Here is a 20,513-nt window from a genome sequence, read left to right on the forward strand (position 1 = left end):
TTCGATGGGCCTTCTATATAGGAGGACTGGGGCTAAAAACAAAAAGGAGAGGGAAAAGAAAAAAAAAAAACCCTCCCCTCTCTATTATCTATTCCTCCTCCTAACTACTTGCCAATTTTCTTTTCCCAAAGCCCCTATCTCTCCTTTCTCCTCTTCCCACCCAGGTATCACCATTATCTTCAGGAAATCGTAGTCTTGCTGTCCTTCCATTTTTCCATCCGATCAAACAAGCCGGGAAACCCCATCTATATTGCACATTTTGCTTCTTCATGTCCTCTAATAATGGTTTCAGAGATCTCCTCCTTGTCAGTGTCTCTACCGCTAGGTCTGAAAAAAATCTGAATATTTATTTCTCCATTCTTAATCAATGCTCTTCCTTTTATTTTCTTCCATATCTCTTCTTTATCCCCAAGATTATGGAATTGCACAATTATATCTCTCGATTTTTCTTTATCCCTTTCTTGTTGGAGCTTTCCTATTTTATACACACTGTCCAATTTAAGCGTTTCTGATACCGATCTGTCCGTTATAGTGTTCAGGATTTTACATATTGTTCCCTTTAGGTCTTCACCGTGTGCAATCTCTGGTACTCCTTTTATCCTTAAACTACATATCCCTATTTTCTTGATCCTCTATCTTATATTGCAGTTTTCTGTGTTCTTTTTTTCATTTCTATCGTCCGCTTTTCTAGTTTCAAAATAGCTTGGGCCTGTTCTTCCACTTTTCCCTCTGTTTCTTCACTCTTGCTATTATTTGTCCAAAATTTTTCTGTATTATCACCATCTCTTGTTTTATTGATTTTTCAAGGTTTTGCTATTTCTCTCTTATTTGGCATTTGTAGTTCCTTTTGTTGTTCTACCGCCTCCGTTCTTTCTCTCCTTCTTTGATTACTATTTGCCATTTCCAGGGATAGTCTAGGACTTTCTTTTATACTAATTTCCAATACGCTCCTTCCACTTAGTCCTTGTCTTTCTGGGGTCAGATATGTGAGGGCATATATTTTTTATTGTACCTGTTTGGGAACTCTTGGGTCCACCTCCTTTGACCCCTTTATTTTTTATGCTGTCAAAGATTTAGTTTGCTAATCCAGGCTCTTGGGGGGGATTAATCTTTTAACTGTCTTGTATTTTGACTTTTAAATTCCCCTCTGTTAAGTTCTACTTCTTCTTGGGACTTGTGCTATATCCCTTTTATCCTCCTTTTTTTTTTTTTTTTTTTTTTTTTTTTTTTATTCTTCTAGAACCCCTGGGCAATCTCCCCCCTTACTTTCACCTTACATATCAGTTCATTGCATTCAGTACATTATGCCTTGCCTCACTCACCCACCCTCCTGCCGTCTTCTCTCTTTATTGTGAGGTGGCTCCAGGCTCTTCTTTCTGTGGGCTGCAAACTGCAAAACAGCCCCTTTGTTTCTATTTCTCCTTTTCCCTTCAGGGGAGATTCACCCCAGTGGCTCCAATCCCTGGTGGTACAGGGTCCCGTGCACTCCGGAGGAGAACCGGCGTTTCCCTTTGCCTGGGAACGCCAGCCAGCTTCTCCTCCTCCTAGTGCTCCTCTGCGGGATGTCATGTGGCCGTCTCCACTTCATCCAGTATCCAGGTAACCCTCTTCTCCGGACGGAAGCTGCCGCTGTCCCACTGCATAGGACTCCCAAAGCTCTGTTCTCCTCTACCGCCGGCCCGCCTTGCAACCTCCGCTCTCAGGCTCCCACGCCTCCGCTGGGACCCCCCCTCTCACGGGTAGGTCCCTGCGGGCGCCTCTGACCTCATCGCGGGGCACTTGTTGAGGAGCAGGTGGCTGTTAGTGGAGAGCGCTCACGGCATGCTCTCCCTCACCACCATGATCAGGCTCCTCCCGCCCGCTGACTGCCATGCCTTTTTTAATGTCGTGCCACCTGAGGGCCCAAAGTTCACAGACATCCAATATTGAATCAACTTCAAACTGCTTTTGTGGGTCAATTGGTAGTTTTTCTTGCTACCCACCCCTCATTTAGTTGGTAAATCCACTTTAGTTCCTGCTGTAGGAGGGTTTTGTTAATGTCTGCCCCCCCTCGTGGGTTTGTGTGGATACAGTCTAGACCTAAAAAGTGTATTTGTGGAAAAATGGCCAAATAGCCCAGAGGAAGCTTTTGTGCATATTGCTAACATGGTATTAGACTCTGCACCAAACAGGTGGCTTGGTCTTACTGACCTGAGATCTTGTAATTGACATAAAGTTTTCGATAAAAAAAAAAAAGTATGATTGTTGGGAAACTGAATGTGGCGACGTATGTCCATGAACTTACATTGGGAGCAAGACCCACGTGGAAAAGTACCCCATGTTTTACACGGGTCTCCTCTGTTCGCTCCCCTGTACTTACTGTGAACCAGCCAATCACCCACCCAGGGCACCCTCCTGTAGGTGATGGCTAGTATAGTGGGCATACGGGGGCCACAACAGGGTCAGTGGTAAGTAAATACCAATATTTCTGTTCGATCTGTCTAATTTGCATGTGTTGTGTAGAACACTGGGTGACAATGCATACAGTGTCATCACATTTGTTTGCTTTGGTAGATAAAAGGTCATGACGTGTAGATAGACCAGCTCTTTTGTAGGCGCTTTTCAGACAGGAATTGGTATAACCACGCTCTAATAGACGTTGTCTTTACACATCATCTTCCTTTTTAAATAATGTATCACTAGAACAATTGCGCCTAGCATGGAGGAAGATGCATGTGGTACTTTTTCTCCTTATAGCACTTCCTGAGCCTTTGCAGTAGTTGGTCTTTTGTGTTACATGCATGCGGCCCCCATGGGGTGGGGTGGGGAGGAGTCTTTATCTTCTCCTCTGCTACACCTTCTGGGCCTTTCTTCCAGGGCTTGGCAGATGTCATTCATAATCCAGTGATTGACCCCCCTATACTTCTTCTGGAAAATTCTTCCAGAGGCAGGCAGACTCAATCTACCACCAGATTTAGGGATGAATTTAAAACCTAACAAGCAAATTGCAGCTCTGTTGGCTACAGCAAAGCTATACGCTAAATTTGTTACCCCAGGTGCCCCGATACCCCAAGAATGCCACTGAGGATCAGATAAGTAATATATCCCCTTGTCTAAATGAATGGTTATATATAATATGTATTATATATATTTATACCAGCGCTCATATATTAAAATTATATTCTTTTCATATTTTTGGTAACAATAAAAAATCTTTTTGAATTTATATTTAGTCCATGTGTGAGCTATACCTTAAAGTGCTTTTTTTTTTGCAAATGAACAGTTAACCCTGGCAGTGCTGGGACAGTCCCACTGAAAGCGAGAATGTTTGGAAGTTTTAATCAGGGAATTCTCTTTTCTCCTTTTGTCTTTCTCCAATTACCAGATTTCTCTCTACTGCTTAGATATGTGGTTTTGGCTGTTTGCGTGCAATTCTGTGAATCTTCATTCCACTTGATTCTCATTTTGCCATTCTGGATTGACCCAGGAAATGGGCCTTCGTTTTTATTTGCAACCCTTGTAGCTTAGACATACCATTGTGCAGTCTTATAATATCAAAGATTGGGTTCCCCACTTTCCAGTCAAGGCTCACACCTCCAGGTCTGTGAGCTCTTCTTGAGCATTTTGCCATTTGGACTCTTTTTCCTAGGTTTGGCTTTCATTGGGTCTTTTTATGTCAGGCCTGTTAGTGATTTGCAGTGTTGTTCACCATCGAGTTTGACTGCTTTTGCTTGCCCCTAAACAATAGACTTGCTTTTTCCCTCATTCAACAAGAAAGGATATACAATTTTTGTACTAACTATAAATTCCTTTTTGGAGTCCATTAAGGGGCACCGTTCCCACCCCTGCTTTAATGATATCATGCACTTGGTGCTGTTTCACTGCTGAACCGAGGCATCCTTGTAGTAGGAGATATTATACCCTGTGCTGGCTTGTAGAGTGTTTATTTTTTGTGTCCCAGGGTGCAAACCTATTAGGCAGCAGTATAACACAAGTATTTAACTTCCTTTGTCCCTCAACTGACTCGAAGAGGAGGATTTTATAGAGAGTATAAAATAAGACATTCCCTAATTGACACTCTCCCAAAGGCCTGATACATACAGGATTTCAATTGCGTCAGATTACATATTGGTAAAAAAAAAAAAAATCTGTAATTTTCAATGATGCTAAAGTGTTGAAGAAGCTAAGGTATTACTGAAATGTGTGGGTTTTTTTTTTTCTTATTTCTTTTTGTCTTTTTTGCAACAAACAGCTGAAAAATCTTCCACAGTATGGATTTCTTTACTACAAGCAGGTGCAATCTCTATTCAGACAGTGTGGTCAAGTAAAATCTATTTTATTTGATGGCTCAAGGTAAGTAATAATTTAAGTAGAGTTTAAGTAGAGTAAGCTTTAAATTTTTAGAATACTGTTGCTTAAATCATTTACTGCTTTTTGGGAAATGGTCTGTTGCATGTTCGTCATAACCTGTTCTAGATAAGATTGTAGGCTGTGGTTACTCCTCATCTGACAATACTGGTTGAATGAAGTCATATCTCCTGGATTCTGTTTTTTGTTGTTAAAATATAACTAAATGCAAAATAATTTTTATTTTTCATGACTGACACAGCACCTTCTTAATCTTGACCTTAGGACTATATCGCTACCTAGAGGAGTAGGACACGAGGCAGAAAAACAAATTTGGCAGCACCTATGGGCAGTCCTAGCTGGTATAAAACCCCCTCTCTGCTATAGGCATCCAGTTTTTTTCTGCCTAGGTTCTGGAGTAAGGACCTAGCTCCCTGCTGGGACCTTAGGTTCCATAGCTTTTTTTTCTTTTTACTTTTTTTTTTTTTCCTCTTCTTCTGCGGAGATCTTCAATCAACTGCTAGACTGGGAACCGGGCTAGATGATCTAGATCCAGTAGTCACCCCAGTCTTTCCATCGAGTGCGTTCAGACTTCCAGCTAAGTTCTAGGTGGACCGTGATACAGCCCTTTCTAGGCCAGGGGCAGGCCAATGAATTAAATGTTCTCGCGGGGATGCACATGACCAGGCTCCAGTGCCCGTGTCACAGCGTTTCCCTGGCCGACAGCCCCCTCACTTCAGTGATGAGGCGTATCTGTCTGTGGAGTGGTGCCCCCACCTCTGTTGATCGGTTAGTACAGCTCTCCTCCAGCCGGGGGGCGGATGTGGGATCTCCCTGGGATGGTTAGACGTGAGGGTTCCCCTCCTCCCATCCAGGCCCCCCCCCAGTTTGCTGCTGGATTACATTATGGCGCCCTCTCCCTTCTGCTCTGTGTGACTTTTGGGCACTGTGGTTAGCTGTCTTGAATGGAGTGTGGGCTATCTGTGGGGGGAAGGGTGTCCACATACCTGGATTTCCCCTGCAGTCGGCATGGCGGTCTTTTCCCTCTGGGGGTGGTGACCATCTTCTCTAAGGTCTGTACAACCTTGTGGTGTCCCAGAGGTAATTTTGTTGTGGTCTGGGCTGGGCTGGGCTGCCTGCTGTTTTTTTTTCCTTGCTGTGCAGTGCTCGGTATATGGCGGCCATGTTTTTGTGCCTTTTAATCATTCCCCCTGGCAGCCATTTACTTGTAGTCTAGCGGCAGCCTTTTTCGGGTGGACCAACCTGCTAATGAGGTACTGTGGAATGCAGGGATGCTGTGACCATGCTTCTGGAACGGCACGGCGATGACTGCTCCAACTTTTTTGGGCCCCCCTTTGATTCCTCTTCCCAGGCGCTCTGCATGTGCCCGACGCGACCCTTTTGTGGTCCCTAAGCGCTTTGCCATGCATTTTTGAAGAAGTTTACTGCTCCGACCAGATGTGGGCCCTCTGATTTCGAGGTTGAATAAGGAGTCTCCCTCTTTTAAGGATCCAGCTGACAGAAAAGCAGAGCCTGCGGCCTTTACTAGGTTTACTATTGCTGGTTTGGCTTTACAGACGGTTTTGGTCACAGCCTTGGTATCCCAAGTATTCACCGACTGGGCTAAGCTTTTGCACTATGGCCTGGTGAGCAGGTTCCTCCTGCTTATGTGGAACTGACAGACCAGCTGGTCCAGGGGCTACAGTTTGTGTGAAGCATCCTTAGATACAGAGCATTTGCTTTCCAATCTCTCTCGGCGGTGGTACAGTGTCTGCGATACAAACCTCTACGAAAACTCTCACAGATTTTCCTTTCCAAGGCAACCACTTGTTTGGGGCTACTGTTGATGACACCAGTAATAGTCTCAGGGGGCAAGAGCACCTTTCTTCCAATGTTTTGAGAAGGGAAAGGAGCCCTGCCACAAGCTTGGCCCTTTCTTCTCTGCGCACAAAAAATGTATTTGCTCTACCGGAGCCACAGACAAGGGCAATAAATCTTTTAAGCCCTCCTCAGGTTATAAGCGACCCTGGTCTGGCAAATCTTCCAGGCCCGTGGACAAGTCTTCTTCAGCATGAGGGTCTTCACTGGTTTGCGGGCCCGTGGACCTCCTTTTATTTCCGAAAGGGGAGTTCACAAGGTTTTCCTGTCCGCGTACGAGATTGTTTCACTCCTGTCCTTCGGAGAGGTTCTTCGCTTCCATTATGCATCTCTCTCCGGGTCGCCGGCAGGCTCTCTATGGGGCGGTGCAGGATCTGCTTCTCCAAGTGGTAATCACCCCAGTTCCAGCCTCTGAGCAGTATCAAGGTTTTTATTCCAACCTGTTCCAAAGAAGGAAGGCAGGGTTTGCCTGATTCTGCATCTTAAGGCCCTGAATTGCTTTGTGCGGGTGAAAAAGTTCAAGATGGAGTGCATACAGTCTGTGGTGGCCTCCCCACATCAGGGGGATTTTCTGGCCTCTATCAACATCAAAGATACCTACCTGCATATTCCAAATTGTGCCCAGCACCAACGTTTCTTCCGTTTCGTGGTTGGGGAGGCTTACTATCAGTTTTTCAGTTTTTGGTGCTCCCCTTTGGTCTCGCCTCCGCTTTTCACCAAGGTATTCACCCCAGTTCTGGCATTGCTGTGACAGCAGGGGATTGACTTGATTGACTCCTCCTATGGGCAGAGTCGTTCGCATTAACGGACGATGTGGTGCTCACGATCCATAACTTGCACTGGTCAGGGTGTTCCCTCCCATGGACGAGCTCCGAAAAACTGCATTCAGCGATTTGCCTTTTATCCTGCAGGTTGTCTTCCCCCTGGACTTGCATGCAGGTTCTAGGCCTGATAGTGTCTACCTTCAGGGCGGTTCTGTATGCCCAATTCCACACGAGAACCCTCCAGAAGGAGATCTTGCTGAAGTGGGACAAGTCCCCCAACTCCTTGGACGCACAGATCTGCTTGGGGTGGGAGACCAGAGGGACCCTGGCTTGGTGGCTTTGGTCTCTGGCCCTTCGGGAAGGAAAATCCTTTTTTGGGAAGGGGTCATGGGTCTGAGGTCAGCTCAGGGTTGTTGGACGCTGAAGGAATCCAGATTGCTGATCAATGTCCTGGAATTTTGGGCCATCAGGCTGTGCCTGGAGCAATGGATGGAGCGTCTCCGAGGACACCTGTACTGGATCCAGTGGGATAATGCTACAGCAGTCTAGCGCCACTGGCGTTTGCAGTTTGACCATTGGGGTGTATTTCGCTGCTGGTGGCTGCCTCGTTTTCAGATCGCTGTATCCTTTTAGGAGGGACCCTTTCTTCCTCTTATTCAGTCACTGATCCACTGCTTTTTATGGGCTCATACACTGAATCAGAATCGGAGAGTAAGAGCTCTCCGCCACCCTCGTCCATTATACTAAAGATTTTGAACGCCACCTCACTAGTATAAATTTGTTTTGGCATGGCTGGCTCTGGTGGTACTGGGACAGGTAGACTGCTGATGTTGGCTGTAGGATGGGTACTCTGGTGATGGTAGCTGTATGACTGTACTCTGCTGATTGTGGCACTGATGGACGACAGGTGCACTGCTGATGGGCGACAGGTAGACTGATGGGCACTGATGGGCGACAGGTGCACTGCTGGGCGACAGGTGCACTGCTGATGGTCACTGATTGGCAACAGATGCACTGATGAGGACTTAAGGCGGTTAAAATGCCCATTGTGCCCTGAAGATTTATGGGCATTCTATTTTACATTTCAGCCTTGACCGTTGCACACAGATTTTCCCCGATTCTCGGAATCTTTTGTTATGTACTGGTAGATGTTTATATAGTTAGTCTTTGCAATTTTACATTCAGGAAAATATTAGACGTTTAGGATGGGCGTAGGCTTTGGATGTGCTATTGTAATTGCAATATCTATCCCTTTTTATTTTGTGATGGTAGCTAATTGTAAATTGTCTTTCACTGATTTCTTGTTTTTTCATAGAGCATTTGTGGAGTTCTCTCGCAATCCCACAGAGCGGTTTAAGACACTCTCAGCAGTTACTTTGGCAGTTAAGATGGCAATGATGAAAATCCCCCTTTCTTTAAATGCCCATTCTGCTGAGGCAATTGAGCAAGATTCTAAAGATGCCACGGATTTAAAATTAACCAGGTAATGCATGTTTATGGGTATGGGTCCCCGCCATTCACACCTGAGCTTTCTGTAGTGTTTTCCTACTCCTAACTATGCTCAGCATATGTAATCCTGTTTGTAATTGTGCCTGTTAACATTTCATTGTTCAGTCCCTTGTACACTTAACTGCTTACCTTAAAAAAAGTACTGTTGTTTTAAGTGTTATCAGGCATGTGTGGCCCCATAGACTTCAAGGGGAGTGCCTCTGAACTTGGTTTTGTATGTTTTTGCACTTGAGAAATGCCTCCTTTTTGCCCAGCCAAGGAAACAACCATTTGAATCTTGATTGATGTGCTAAACTGTTAAATGCCAACGCCCCCTCCCCTAGATACGCTTTACTCAAACTCTTCATGGTTATGAATACAGGATTAGTCATCCTTTTGACTTAATACGATTAATTGGCTATACCATAATGAGGGAGCAGGTATCCAGCACATGCATAAGTGTCAGTTACCTGTAGTGGCCAGGAATCAACTAAATGATATTTCTGCACACAGCCACTGTAAAAAGGGATTATTCTTTTAGAAGCCTATATTTTTAGAATTTGGGCTTGTATTGGGTCTGCAGTGCCAGGTTCACTTTAAATATTTCCCTTTTTTCTTTTTTTCAAGAATTGTTGTGGACTTTCACAAGCAGACAATAGAACCACTTCATGTTTCCCAGACCTTTAAAGAACTGTCAGAATCTATTGAAGGCCTTGTTTTGTCTATCAGTGTCACTGAGGTAAGTGCTATAAAAGCATATCAACCTGATAATTGTTGCCTCTTTTACCCTTTTTTTTTTTTTTTTTTTTTTGTCTCAGCTGTTAATTTTTCTCTACAGGTGGTTGAAGTCGGCCATTTCTGGGGCTATCGTATTGATGATCGAAACTCTGCTGTGCTTGGACACCTCTCTACAGAGATTAATCACCAGGAGCTATTGCCTTTATCTAGGCGTCCTCATCCAGATCTGATTTGTTTGGCTCCATTTAAAAATTATAGCAACCCAGAATATTACAGAGCCCAGATATTGTACATATCTGGAAAAGAGGCAGTGGTATGTTGCTCACGCATATACCTCATTGCAGTTGTGTAGTTACAATAAACAAAATCAATTGCTGTTATCGTATTAAAAAATGTTTAGTTTTTTGGGTTCCCCCCCCCCCTCGTTTGCTAAAAGAAAAAAGGATATAGTTCTTTAGAGACAATAAGATTAGTGTCACCTATGAAAGTGTTTAGCCAGCAAAAAAAATGTGGCCAGCAAGTTATAACCTCTCCCCCTTCCGGTGTGCTTTAGTTTTTTTGTTGTCCTAGGAGAATGGACATATTTCCTCTTCAGAGATAAGTGTAAGGCAGGCCATAGATGTTACAATTTTCCCCCTTCGTCTTTCAGGACAGCACCTTGAGAAACCTTGGCTCCTCCCCACCTGAGGAAACACCTCCACCCTAAACAAAAAGCACTATCACTCCCCTCCAACCTCAGTTTTGGTGTTTCCTCCGGTAGGGAGACATCTCGAGGAAGCCTCTCAGGTGCTGTCAGGGGACAGCAGGACCTTAGCTCCTGAATGGACAGGAGAGCTAAATTGGTGCAGCAGGGAGTGAGTGCCAGAGAGCTGGCTGCGATCCTCCCTAGGAAAGTTGCGGGGGCAGAGCAGTGAGCCCTGGGCGACAGGGTATGACACTGACCTCCCGGCCCCCTCCGGTGAGTTGCGGGTGCCGGGGCAGCCTCGGTGGGATCTGGAGAAGATCGGGGAGAAGTACCGCTCCTTCCCATGCAGGCCGGCTTAGGAGCACGCCAGGCCGGATGACGAGAGACGTAGTTTCTGGTGGACGGGGCGGGCTTCTTCCGGGATCGCGGCTTCCGCTTCCGGCCGCGGCCCTATACACCGGGGACGTGCATCGCGGACCAGAGCCTGTAGGGACAGGCACACCGCTGAAGATTGGCGACCACCCTCCTGTCAATGTCCGGCGCGCAGGCCCCGAGACCAGGCAAGGCCTGCACCAGCCAGACCCAGGTAAGGTGACTTAGTGGCATCCTCCCCTACCTGTGGGCCCCTAGCTCCTGGGGTATTCCCTGGCTCTCTTGTGGTCAAAGGGTCTAGGGCAGGGGGGGTCCGTCCTTGGAGGGTCTGTCCTTGGAGGGTCAGGCCCTTAGTCCCTGCCAGGCAATGGAGAGGGGGAGCAGGTAGCCAGGAGGTAATAGGCTCTCTTTCTCCCTCCTTTTGTCTTTTCAGGGTAAGGCCCAGGGAAAACTTTAAACACCAGGAACCTTGGTGGAAATGCCCGTCTTGCAGAGCAGCCCTCAGGGAGTCATGGAAGAAGGTTCTATGTGGGCCCTGTATTGAGGGTTTAGTGAGGGAAGAGAGTCCAGCTCAGGGTGATTTGGTCAAGTCGGTAAGGGAACTGACCAACACCTTGCCTCCTTCAGAAATTTGATGGAGAGTCTAGCCATTCCCCAGGCTACACCCCGCCCCCCCCCCAGCAGGTAGCTCCGTCAACTAGCCGGAGAAGGGAACTCCAGGAGGCAGGGGAAGAGGAACCTTCCTTGGATTCTCAGTTCGAGGAGGACTCAGCAGGGGAGGGCCCCTCGGGAGATCCTAGAGGTCCCTCCATATACAAATTGTCCCTGGAAGAAGTGGACGACTTGTCAGGGGCAATTTATGATACGCTAGACCTCAAGGAAGAGGTAAAGCCTCTATCTTTACACAATCAATTGTACCAGGGTATAGAAGAACAGAAGCAAAGAGTATTCCCCGTACACAAAGTTTTTGTAGACCATATAAGAAAGGAATAGCAGGATCCAGAGAGGAAGCCCTTTTTTTCAAAATCACTTAAGCAGAGATTTCCGTTCAGTGAAGACCCGTCAGCCTTATGGAACAAGAATCCTAAGTTGGACGTAGCCTTTTCCCAGATTGCTAGGAAAATGGATCGGGCCTTTGAGGATATGGGTGTTTTGCCAGACCTGATAGACAGGAGAGCTGAATCCCTCCTTAAAAAGTCTTGGGACTCGACCCTGTCTAATTTAAAGCCAACCATGGCCTCTAGTGTAGTAGCCAGAAACATGGAGTACTGGCTTACACAGGTACAAGCTCACATAGTGGCCGATTCCCCTAAAGATAAAATCCTTGCGTCATTTGAGACATTGCTGCAGGGGGTGGGGTACATTGCGGACGCATCTGCAGAGTCGGTAAGGCTGGCTGCTAGGTGAGCAGCCCTAACCAACTCGGCCCATAGGGCCTTGTGGCTTAAGACGTGGCAGGGGGATATCACGTCTAAGATAAAGTTATTACCTCCGCGGAAGGACAGTTGCTGGGCCCGGTCCTATGTCCCAGGGTGGAGAGGCTGAAACTGACGGCTTGGTTTCTGAGGAGCAACTCCTGTTAGCAAAGGGACTCTCAGCCACGGTGGTGGCTACGCTCTTTGCTAGCAGGAAAACAGAAACCCAAGCCATTTACAGGAAGGTTTGGAGACGCTTTAAAGAATGGTGCTGCAGGGCCTCAGTGGATACCCATAACCTAGTGTCGGTGCTGTAACTCCTGCAGTTGGGGGTCGATAAAGGACTCGCGATCAGCACACTCAAGAGCCAAATCTCAGCTCTTGGTGTATTTCTGGAAACCCCTTTAGCTAAGGAAGTATTGGTAATTAGGTTCTTTAGAGCTCTGGCAAGACAGAGACCTCCTGGGAATTGACCATTCCCAATATGGGATTTGGCAAAGGTACTGATGGAACCACCATTTGAACCCATAGGATCTTGCTCCCTAAGGGCCCTCACGTTTAAAACATTTTTTTTTTGGTGGCGGTTACCACAGCAAGGAGGGTGTGTGAACCGGAAGCCCTGTCAGTCAGGGCGCCTTATTTGCAATTTTTTCCGGATAGGCTGTTGTTCAGGACTGACCAATCCTTTGTTCCTAAGGTGGCTCAAAGATTTCAGAGGGAACAGGTTATAGTTTTGCCTTTTGTTTTACCCTAATCCATTGCGGGAAAGGCAAGAGAAATTTAATTTGTTAGACGTAAGAAGGTGTGTGCTCCTTTACCTAGACAGGACTAAGGAATTTCTAAGCACAGATTCATTTTTTTATTTCTTTTTCGGGGGCTAGAAAAGGGAAAAAGCCTCCAGGCGCACAATAGCTAGATGGTTAAAGCTAGCAATTGAACAGGCATACCGAAACGAGGGTCTAGAAGTCCCAGAAGGAATCAGGGCTCATTCCACACGGGCCACGGCGGCAACTCAAGCAGAACTGGCAGGAGCCTCCCCGGAACAGATTTGTAGGGCAGCAACCTGGTCCAGTTATTGGACTTTTGTGAAGCATTACAGACTTGACCTGGTCTTGGTGCAGGAGAAGGCCTTCGGACGTAAGGTGCTGCAAGCAGTGAGCCCGTCCGAGGGGTAAGTACTCGCTTATCCTCTCAAGGTGCTGTCCTGAAAGACGAAGGGGGAAAATCAAGTTACACTTACTCTAACGCCTTTTCCAGTAGTCTTTCAGGACAGCACCGGTTACCCACCCTTTGTTCTGTTGTCTCATATTCTGTCTCCCCTGGTGACCGGAGGTACGATTCCAGGAACTGAGGTCCGAGGGGAGTGATAGTGCTTTTTGTTTAGGCTGGAGGCGTTTCCTCAGGTGGGGAGGAGCCGAGGTCTCTTAAGGTGCTGTCCTGAAAGACTACTGGAAAAGGCGTCACCGTAAGTGTAACTTGATTTTTTTTTTCCTTCTACCACAGGTGGATGGAAAGGAAAATTGCTTGATTACACCATCAACACAGTGTTGATGAGGGAATGGCTCCCTTAGTAGTATTGTGTTCAGGTTGCCTTTCTGGCCAGCAAGACACAGGGATAACTGCTAGCTGCTGTTGCTGCCAGCAGCGGCCGCATGCAAAAAATCTGACAGGCTGGGTTGTTCTAAATTTGATGGATTGACTTCAGTACAACCAGCCTGCTGAACCAGCCGAGTTTTGATCCATCTGTGGCCAGCTTAACTGTTGACCAGGCCTTTTTTTGCTACTTGGCGCTGCATTAATTCAACTGATAATTGCGCGGTCATGCAATGCTGTACCCAAACAAAATTTACGTCCTTTTTTTCCACACAAATAGAGCTTTCTTTTGGTGGTATTTGATCACCTGTGCAATTTTTATTTTATGCGCTATAAACAAAAAAAGACCAAAAATTTTGAAGAAAAACAACATTTTTTACTTTCGGCTATAAAAACTATATAGTAAACTCCATTTGGTTATATATGTAGGCCAACATATATTCTGCTACATGTTTTTGGTAAAAAAAAATCCAAATAAGTGTATATTGATTGCTTTGTACGAAAGTTATAACGTCTACAAACTATGGTATAGATACTGCAATTTACACCATTTTTTTTTTTTTTGCTATACAGCGCTGCGCTAGTTTAACTGACAAGTGTGCGGTTATGTAATACAGTACATAAATTAAATTTGTCCTTTTTTTTTCACACAAGTAGAGCTTTCTTTTTTTTAAAAAAAACTATATTTTCTCATTTCTGTCATAAAAAAATATCCCAAAAAACTAAATTTTCATCTTAAATTTAGGCCAAAATATATTCTGCTACATGTTTTTGGTTAAAAAAAATCCCAATAAGTGTATATTGATTGCTTTGTGTGAAATTTATAGTATCTACAAACTATGGTATAGATAATGGAATTTACACAGCTTTTAGTTTCTGACTGCCCATCACATTTCTTGAGGTGCTAAAATACCAGGATAGTACAAACACCCCCAAATTACCCCTTTTCGGGAAGTAGACACCCTAAGCTATCTGCTGAGAGGCATTATTGAGTCCATGGAAGATTTTTTTTTTTTTTTTTTCACAAGTTTCTGGAAAATTACAAAAACATTTTTTTTTTTTTTACACAAAGTTGTCATTTAAATTATATATTTCTCGCACAAGCCATGGGTATATGTGGAATTACACCCCAAAATACATTCTGCTACTTCTACCAAGTATGGGGATACCACATGTGTCAGACTTTGGGAGCCTAGCCACATACAGGAGCCTGAAATCCAATGACCACTTTGAAAGCCTGAAGGTGCGTAAGTTCTTTACTTCACTTCCTCACTACCTATCACAGTTTCGCAGGCCCTGAAATGCCAGGATAGCAACCCCCCCCCCCCCCTTTTTGGAAAGTAGACACCCCAAGGAATTTAAAAAGAGGCATTGTGAGTATTTTGCAGATCTCATTTTTTTCTCACAAGGTTTTGAAATCTAAAAAAAATAGAAAAAATATGTTTGTTTTTTTTCTTCTTTATTTCCCAAAAACTTGCGCCAACAAACGAGATCTGCAAAATACTCACCATGCTTTTTATCAAATTTTTTGGGGTGTCTACTTTCCAAAAAGGGGTCATTTGGGGGGGGGGAGAAGTTGGGTGCTATCCTGGCATTTCAGGGTCTCCGAAACTGATAGGTAGTCAGGAAGTGCAATGAGGAAATAAAGCCCTTTTAAAAGCCTGAAGGTGCTTATTGGATTTTGGAGTCCTGTACTCGGCTAGACTGCCAAAACGTCTCTCATGTGGTTCCCTCATACTTGGGAGTAGTAGCAGAATGTATTTTGGGGAGTAATTCCACATATTCCCTTGGCATGTGTGAGCAATAGATCATTTAAGTGACAATTGTGTGTTTAAAAAAAAAAAAAAAAATGTTATCGTTTTCCAAAAATTTGTGGTAAAATAATTTCTTCTATTGATTCAACATGCCTCTCAGCAAATAGTTTGGGGTGTCTACTTTCCAAAAAGGGTTCATTTTGGGGGGTGGGGGCATTTTATGCCCAGCATTAGAAGTTTATGCCACACATCACTCACTCTTCTAACCACCTGGAGATCAAGCGTTGTCTGACACTTTTTGTTCACATGAAAAAATCTATTTTTTGCTAGGAAATTAATTGAAACCCCCAAACATATATTTTTTTTAAAGCAAACACCCTAGTGAAAATAATGGTAGGTGCTTCAATTTTTTATGTTACATAGTACTCACGCAGTGTTTTTTCAAACTCAATTTTTATTTTTAAAATACACTTTTTTTACTTTTAATGCACAAAAACACAATATATTGGCCAATTATTTGGTAAGATATAAAAGATGATGGTATGTCGAGTAAATTGATACCAAACATGCCATGCTTTAAAACTGTGCATGCCTGTGCAATGGTGACAAACTGCATTTGTTTTTAAAATCCATAGGCAACATTTTAAAGCCTTTACAAGCTACCATTTTAGATTTACAGAGGAGGTCTAGTGTTATAACTACTTCCCTTGATCTGACGTTCATGGCGATACCTCACAAATTATTGGCGATTACCTCAAATTATTTTTACACGGTTTCTTTTAATTTTTTTTTTTTGATCACTTTTACTGCTATCACAGGGAATGCAAATATCCCCTATAACTTCAATGGGCATTGTCATATATTCTTTTTTGAGACATCTGGGGTCTATCAGACTCTAGATTTCTCCTCTGCCCTTACTTTATCTAATCAAACCAAGATCGGTGAGATCAGATGCTTTCCCAATTTACAAATGGCACTGTTTATATCCTGTAAAACTGAAGTGATGAAATGCTTGTAGCTTCCGATTTCTTAGAGTATAGAGATGATTGCCACCATTCTGGTCTCCAATCAGCTCTATGGTCAGCTGGCAGAAACACCGGCTGCATTCTCAGGTTACCCCGATGGCATGGGACTGCCAGAGAAGGTTGTGGAAGGCAGCGGGGAGGGGGGGGGGGGAAGGGTCATCATCCCCCAATGCTTGTAAAAGTAATCCTGCAGCTAATTAGCCACTAGGATTGCTTTTACATGAAAGCTGATCGCTGGCTGAAAAAAACGATATCAGGATGTTGCCTGCAGCTCTAGGCATCATCCTGGTATAACCAAAGTCCAGTGATATACCAGTATGTCGCTGGTCATTGTTGGGTATATATGCTATGTTCGTGTTTTTGTATTTTGTTTTTTGTTTTTTTCGTGCAGCCTGTGGGCTGAATAAAAATAAGAAGAAATCTCTGCCAAAAAAAATGTATGGTATGCCCACCATTAGAATATACCGCCACATGCGCAGTTCCAAGATTGTACAACTAGTGTCTAAATAGTGGCACACTTAAATAAAAATTTGTTTACATAGAAGTGGTACCCCATATGGAAAAAGGATGACACCAAGTCCCAAACTATCTTGCCACTGCTCTCCATGTAGTCTGGGCATCCAGGGGGCTCCACATGACTATCTTTTCCCTCGTAAATCCAAAGCTTATAAGTATAGCCTGTTGCCCTCTCGCAGGTCTTATGCATCTTGACCCCATATCTGGCACTCTTGCTGGGTCGAAATTGTTTGAATGAAAGACGGACAGAAAATTTAATGAGGAACTCATCAACGCAGATGTTTTGCTGGGGAGTATAGACATCTGCAAATTTTTGGTTACGGTGATTTACGAGGGGCTGAATTTTGTGGAGCCGTTCAAATTCAGGGTCACCTCGAGGACGACAGAGTGTATTGTTGAAATGCATAAAACACATTATACTCTCATATCTATGCCTGGCCATGGCAGCAGAAAGCACTGGATATGATGAGTCGGGTCTGTCTACCAAAACAACCGCAATTCATTTTTTTTTTTCTTAGTAATGCCCATGTTGAGGGTTAGGCCCAAAAAAATTTAAATTCAGAAACCGTAATGAGTTTCCATGTGAATGGTCTTGCAAGGTTTGAATTTGGGTTGGTGGCGATAAACTGTTGTGCATATAAATTGCTTTGATCCACAATCAATGCATACAGATCTTACTTCTAAAACAGCTCCAAAAAATGAAGGGGAGTAGTTAAATTTGCTGTTTCCGCCTGAATTCCGGATTGGGCAGTGAATGGGGGAAGTACGGGTGCTGCAAAATTGGTGGGCTGCCAATCCGGATTTAGAAGCACTTCTGGAAGGATACTAGGGGCTCTACGGGCCTGTGTGCGAATTCTTGGTGACTGCGAGACAATACTTGTGCTCGCCACTGCAACAGCTTGTACTGCACTTATGGGACTCGCCACGTCACCAAGTGATACTGCAGTGCTGGTATGTGAAAGACCAGGATGTAATAGGTCGCTGGTGCTCGCCAGTTCACCAAAAGGTAGCTTGGCACTAGTACTGGCACTCTGTTGCATATGAGAGCCATCAAAATTTGCCAGCAAGTGCTAACAGAGATCTGGCCTGATTCTGCGAACACTGCAGTTTTGTGTGCAATGTATCAATTGTCAGTGACCTACTGACACTGCACTTGCTGGGGGAGAAGGTGGGTAAGCGTAGGTGCTAAACTCAGGTGCTGGCAGGTGCCAGGGCTGATCCCGCTAACGCTGTTTTTTTTGGGACGCTATACTAATGTGAATGCTGGTATAGTGCTGATCTGATCAAAGATATTGATCTGTTCAGACACTATACTAGCAATGGCAGTTTATTCTGTATGAGCGTGTTCCTGGCAATCAGGGGGTTAAATGTGATTACTGGTGTACTGACGGGCAATCTGACACTATCTGGGAGGGGCGTGAAAACCGCGGGAGTGCGAATCACGTGTATATATACGTGATTTTGCTTACCCATGTCGCCCTATAGCAGTGTTTCTGCTATAGGGCGGTCAGGAAATGATCAGAAAGCGGTTTGTGTTATGGCGCTGCGTTATTTTAACGGACAGTTGCGCGGTCATGCAACGCTACACCCAAATTCAATTTGTCTTTTTTTCCCCCCACGAATTGAGCTTTCTTTCGGTGGTATTTGATCGCCTGTGCTTTTTATATTTTTTGTGCTATAAAAAAAATTTTGAGAAAAAATATTTTAGACTTTTTGATATAAAACATATCCAGTAAAAAAAAATTAAAAATCAAATTTCGTTATAAATTTAGGCCAAAATGTATTCTTCGACATGTCTTTGCTAAAAATAATCCCAATTCGTTTAAATTTATTGGTTTACGGGAAAGTTATAGCGTTTACAAATGGCGGTATATATGCTGGAATTTTTTTTGTACTACTAGTAATGGCAGCGATCAGCGACCTATGGCGGCAATCTGCGACTTATGGCGGGACTTCGGTGGACATTCTGACACTGGGGGGAACTGAGTTGGGATCCCTGACATCCCCAGTGACACCAATATAGTGATCAGTGCAAAAAAAAAAACCCAAAACACTGGCACTGGGCAGGAAGGGGTTAACATTTGAAGGCAATCAAAGGGTTAACTGTGTAAGGGGAGTGTTTCACTGGGGGGGGGGGGTGCTTCACTGTTACACACTGATCTGGAAGGTTGTGCTTAGCAATCCGGACCAGTGTGCTCAAACTGACAGGGAGGAGAGCTGCAGTGTAAACACTGTAGCCATGCTCCCTGTCAGTGTTTGCGGGTAATCCCCAGCCGGGGCTCGGTGGCTGACACCCGTGGCTGTGATAGGCAGCGCAGATGGGGCAGTCCCGTGCCTCGCGCTCCCCTACCTGAAATGCAAAATCCCATGCATATATACGTGATTTTGCACAGCGGTGCTGACCTGCCACAATAAATGTACTGTGGCTGGTCGGCAAACGTACGACCATCTGTCCGCCAACTGAAGCTCCGCAGAGGATGGGTGATGCAACAGGACAATGACCCAAAGCATACAAGTAATTCAACAAAACAATGGCTGCAACAGCACAGAATACGCCTTCTGGAGTGGCCCAGTCAGAGTCCTGACCTCAACCCGATTGAAATGCTGTGGCATGACCTTAAGAGAGCGATTCACACCAGACATCCCAAGAATATTGCTACACTGAAACAGTTTTGTGAAGAGGAGTGGCCCAAAATTACTCCAGATCGTTGTGCAGGTCTGATCTGCAACTACAGGAAACATTTGGTTGAGGTTATTGCTGCCAAAGGAGGGTCAGCCAGTTATTAAGTCCAAAGGATCACATACTTTTTCCTCCCTGCACTGTGAATGTTTACATGTTATGTGCAATTAAACCATGGCAGCATCTAATGTTTGTGTAGTATTATGTTCAGCAGACTGTGTTCTTCTGTTGTTGTGACTTAGATGACGTTCAGAGCACATTTTATGCCCAATTCATGCAAAACTTCACGTAATCCCAAGGGGTTCACATACTTTTTCTTGCAACTGTATTATTGCTCATACACATGGATGCATTAGGGAAAGTGCCAGGGAATCCCAAGGGAGTACCACCACCCATTCATATGAAAGGCTGAATGCAGATATACGCCTATTCCCACATACAAATGCATATGGCCACAATCCCTGAACCCAGAGTTTTGTGGTTTTACACCAATCCCAGTGTATACCCACATGTACAGGTGCACAGAGCATTTTTTGTTTATGGGCACTTGAAAGTTCCACCTGGAGGTTTCCATGCCTGGAAAAAGCCAGAATTTTATGTTGTACACTCCTTATGCACCCATGTGTATGGGTCTTTAAAATTTCAAAAGCTTGGCTGCTGTAGCCATTATCCAGAATGCCATACTTGAGTGACTGTTGTAAGATAGTAAACATTTTCAAATAATCATTTATAAAATAGGTTAGAATACAGAGTTGTCTGGCCTTGACATTTTATTTAGAGGTGCCTTTGTTAAAAACTAAACAAAAAGGCTTCTTTTAGGAGAGGTTCATGCCCCATCTTTCCCCATTCCATCCTTCAAAGATTATGCTCTTCAGTTTTGTAAAGTAAAAAATAAATGTGCTCAACTAGAATTGTCAGAGCTCACCCTAGTATAAATCCTTGCAGCTTTGCTGAGACTAAGATGCAACAATAAATAAAAGCCCAAGTACACTGGATAGTGAAGAATGTTCCTTAATACAACATAATGAAACAAATAGTATTGTGCCTACATATTTGGGTTAAGCGTAAGTGTTGTGGTTTGAGCCATTTGTAGATCTGATGTCAGAGGAGCACTCTACCCTCTTCTTGGGCAGCCTGATACTTTGAAAAGTACCCACTATTAGCTTTGACTGAAGGGTCACCTGCCTTCACATGTTTCAGGGTCTGTAGCCTTTCCTCAGAATTAGAATAGCTGTTCATTAGAATATAATGCAGTTGCTCTATTTTCCTTTTCCCTTCA

At 44.4% G+C, this 20,513-nt stretch overlaps 1 protein-coding gene across 1 annotated transcript in view; it reads left to right on the forward strand.

The window, feature by feature from the left end:
* TDRD9 (tudor domain containing 9) overlaps positions 1-20,513 on the forward strand; it is a 395,653-nt gene that overhangs the window by 281,156 nt on the left and 93,984 nt on the right. The window contains exons 23-26 of the mRNA XM_089657266.1: positions 4,232-4,332; positions 8,284-8,451; positions 9,084-9,195; positions 9,295-9,507. Of these exons, the coding sequence (XP_089513392.1) occupies positions 4,232-4,332; positions 8,284-8,451; positions 9,084-9,195; positions 9,295-9,507 (594 nt within the window). The remainder of the gene's footprint in view (positions 1-4,231; positions 4,333-8,283; positions 8,452-9,083; positions 9,196-9,294; positions 9,508-20,513) is intronic.

This window comes from Staurois parvus, unplaced genomic scaffold (assembly GCF_062004578.1).
Source record: "Staurois parvus isolate SC_StPar_1 unplaced genomic scaffold, SC_StPar_1.0 ptg000978l, whole genome shotgun sequence".
In the NCBI taxonomy this organism is placed as follows: domain Eukaryota; kingdom Metazoa; phylum Chordata; class Amphibia; order Anura; family Ranidae; genus Staurois; species Staurois parvus.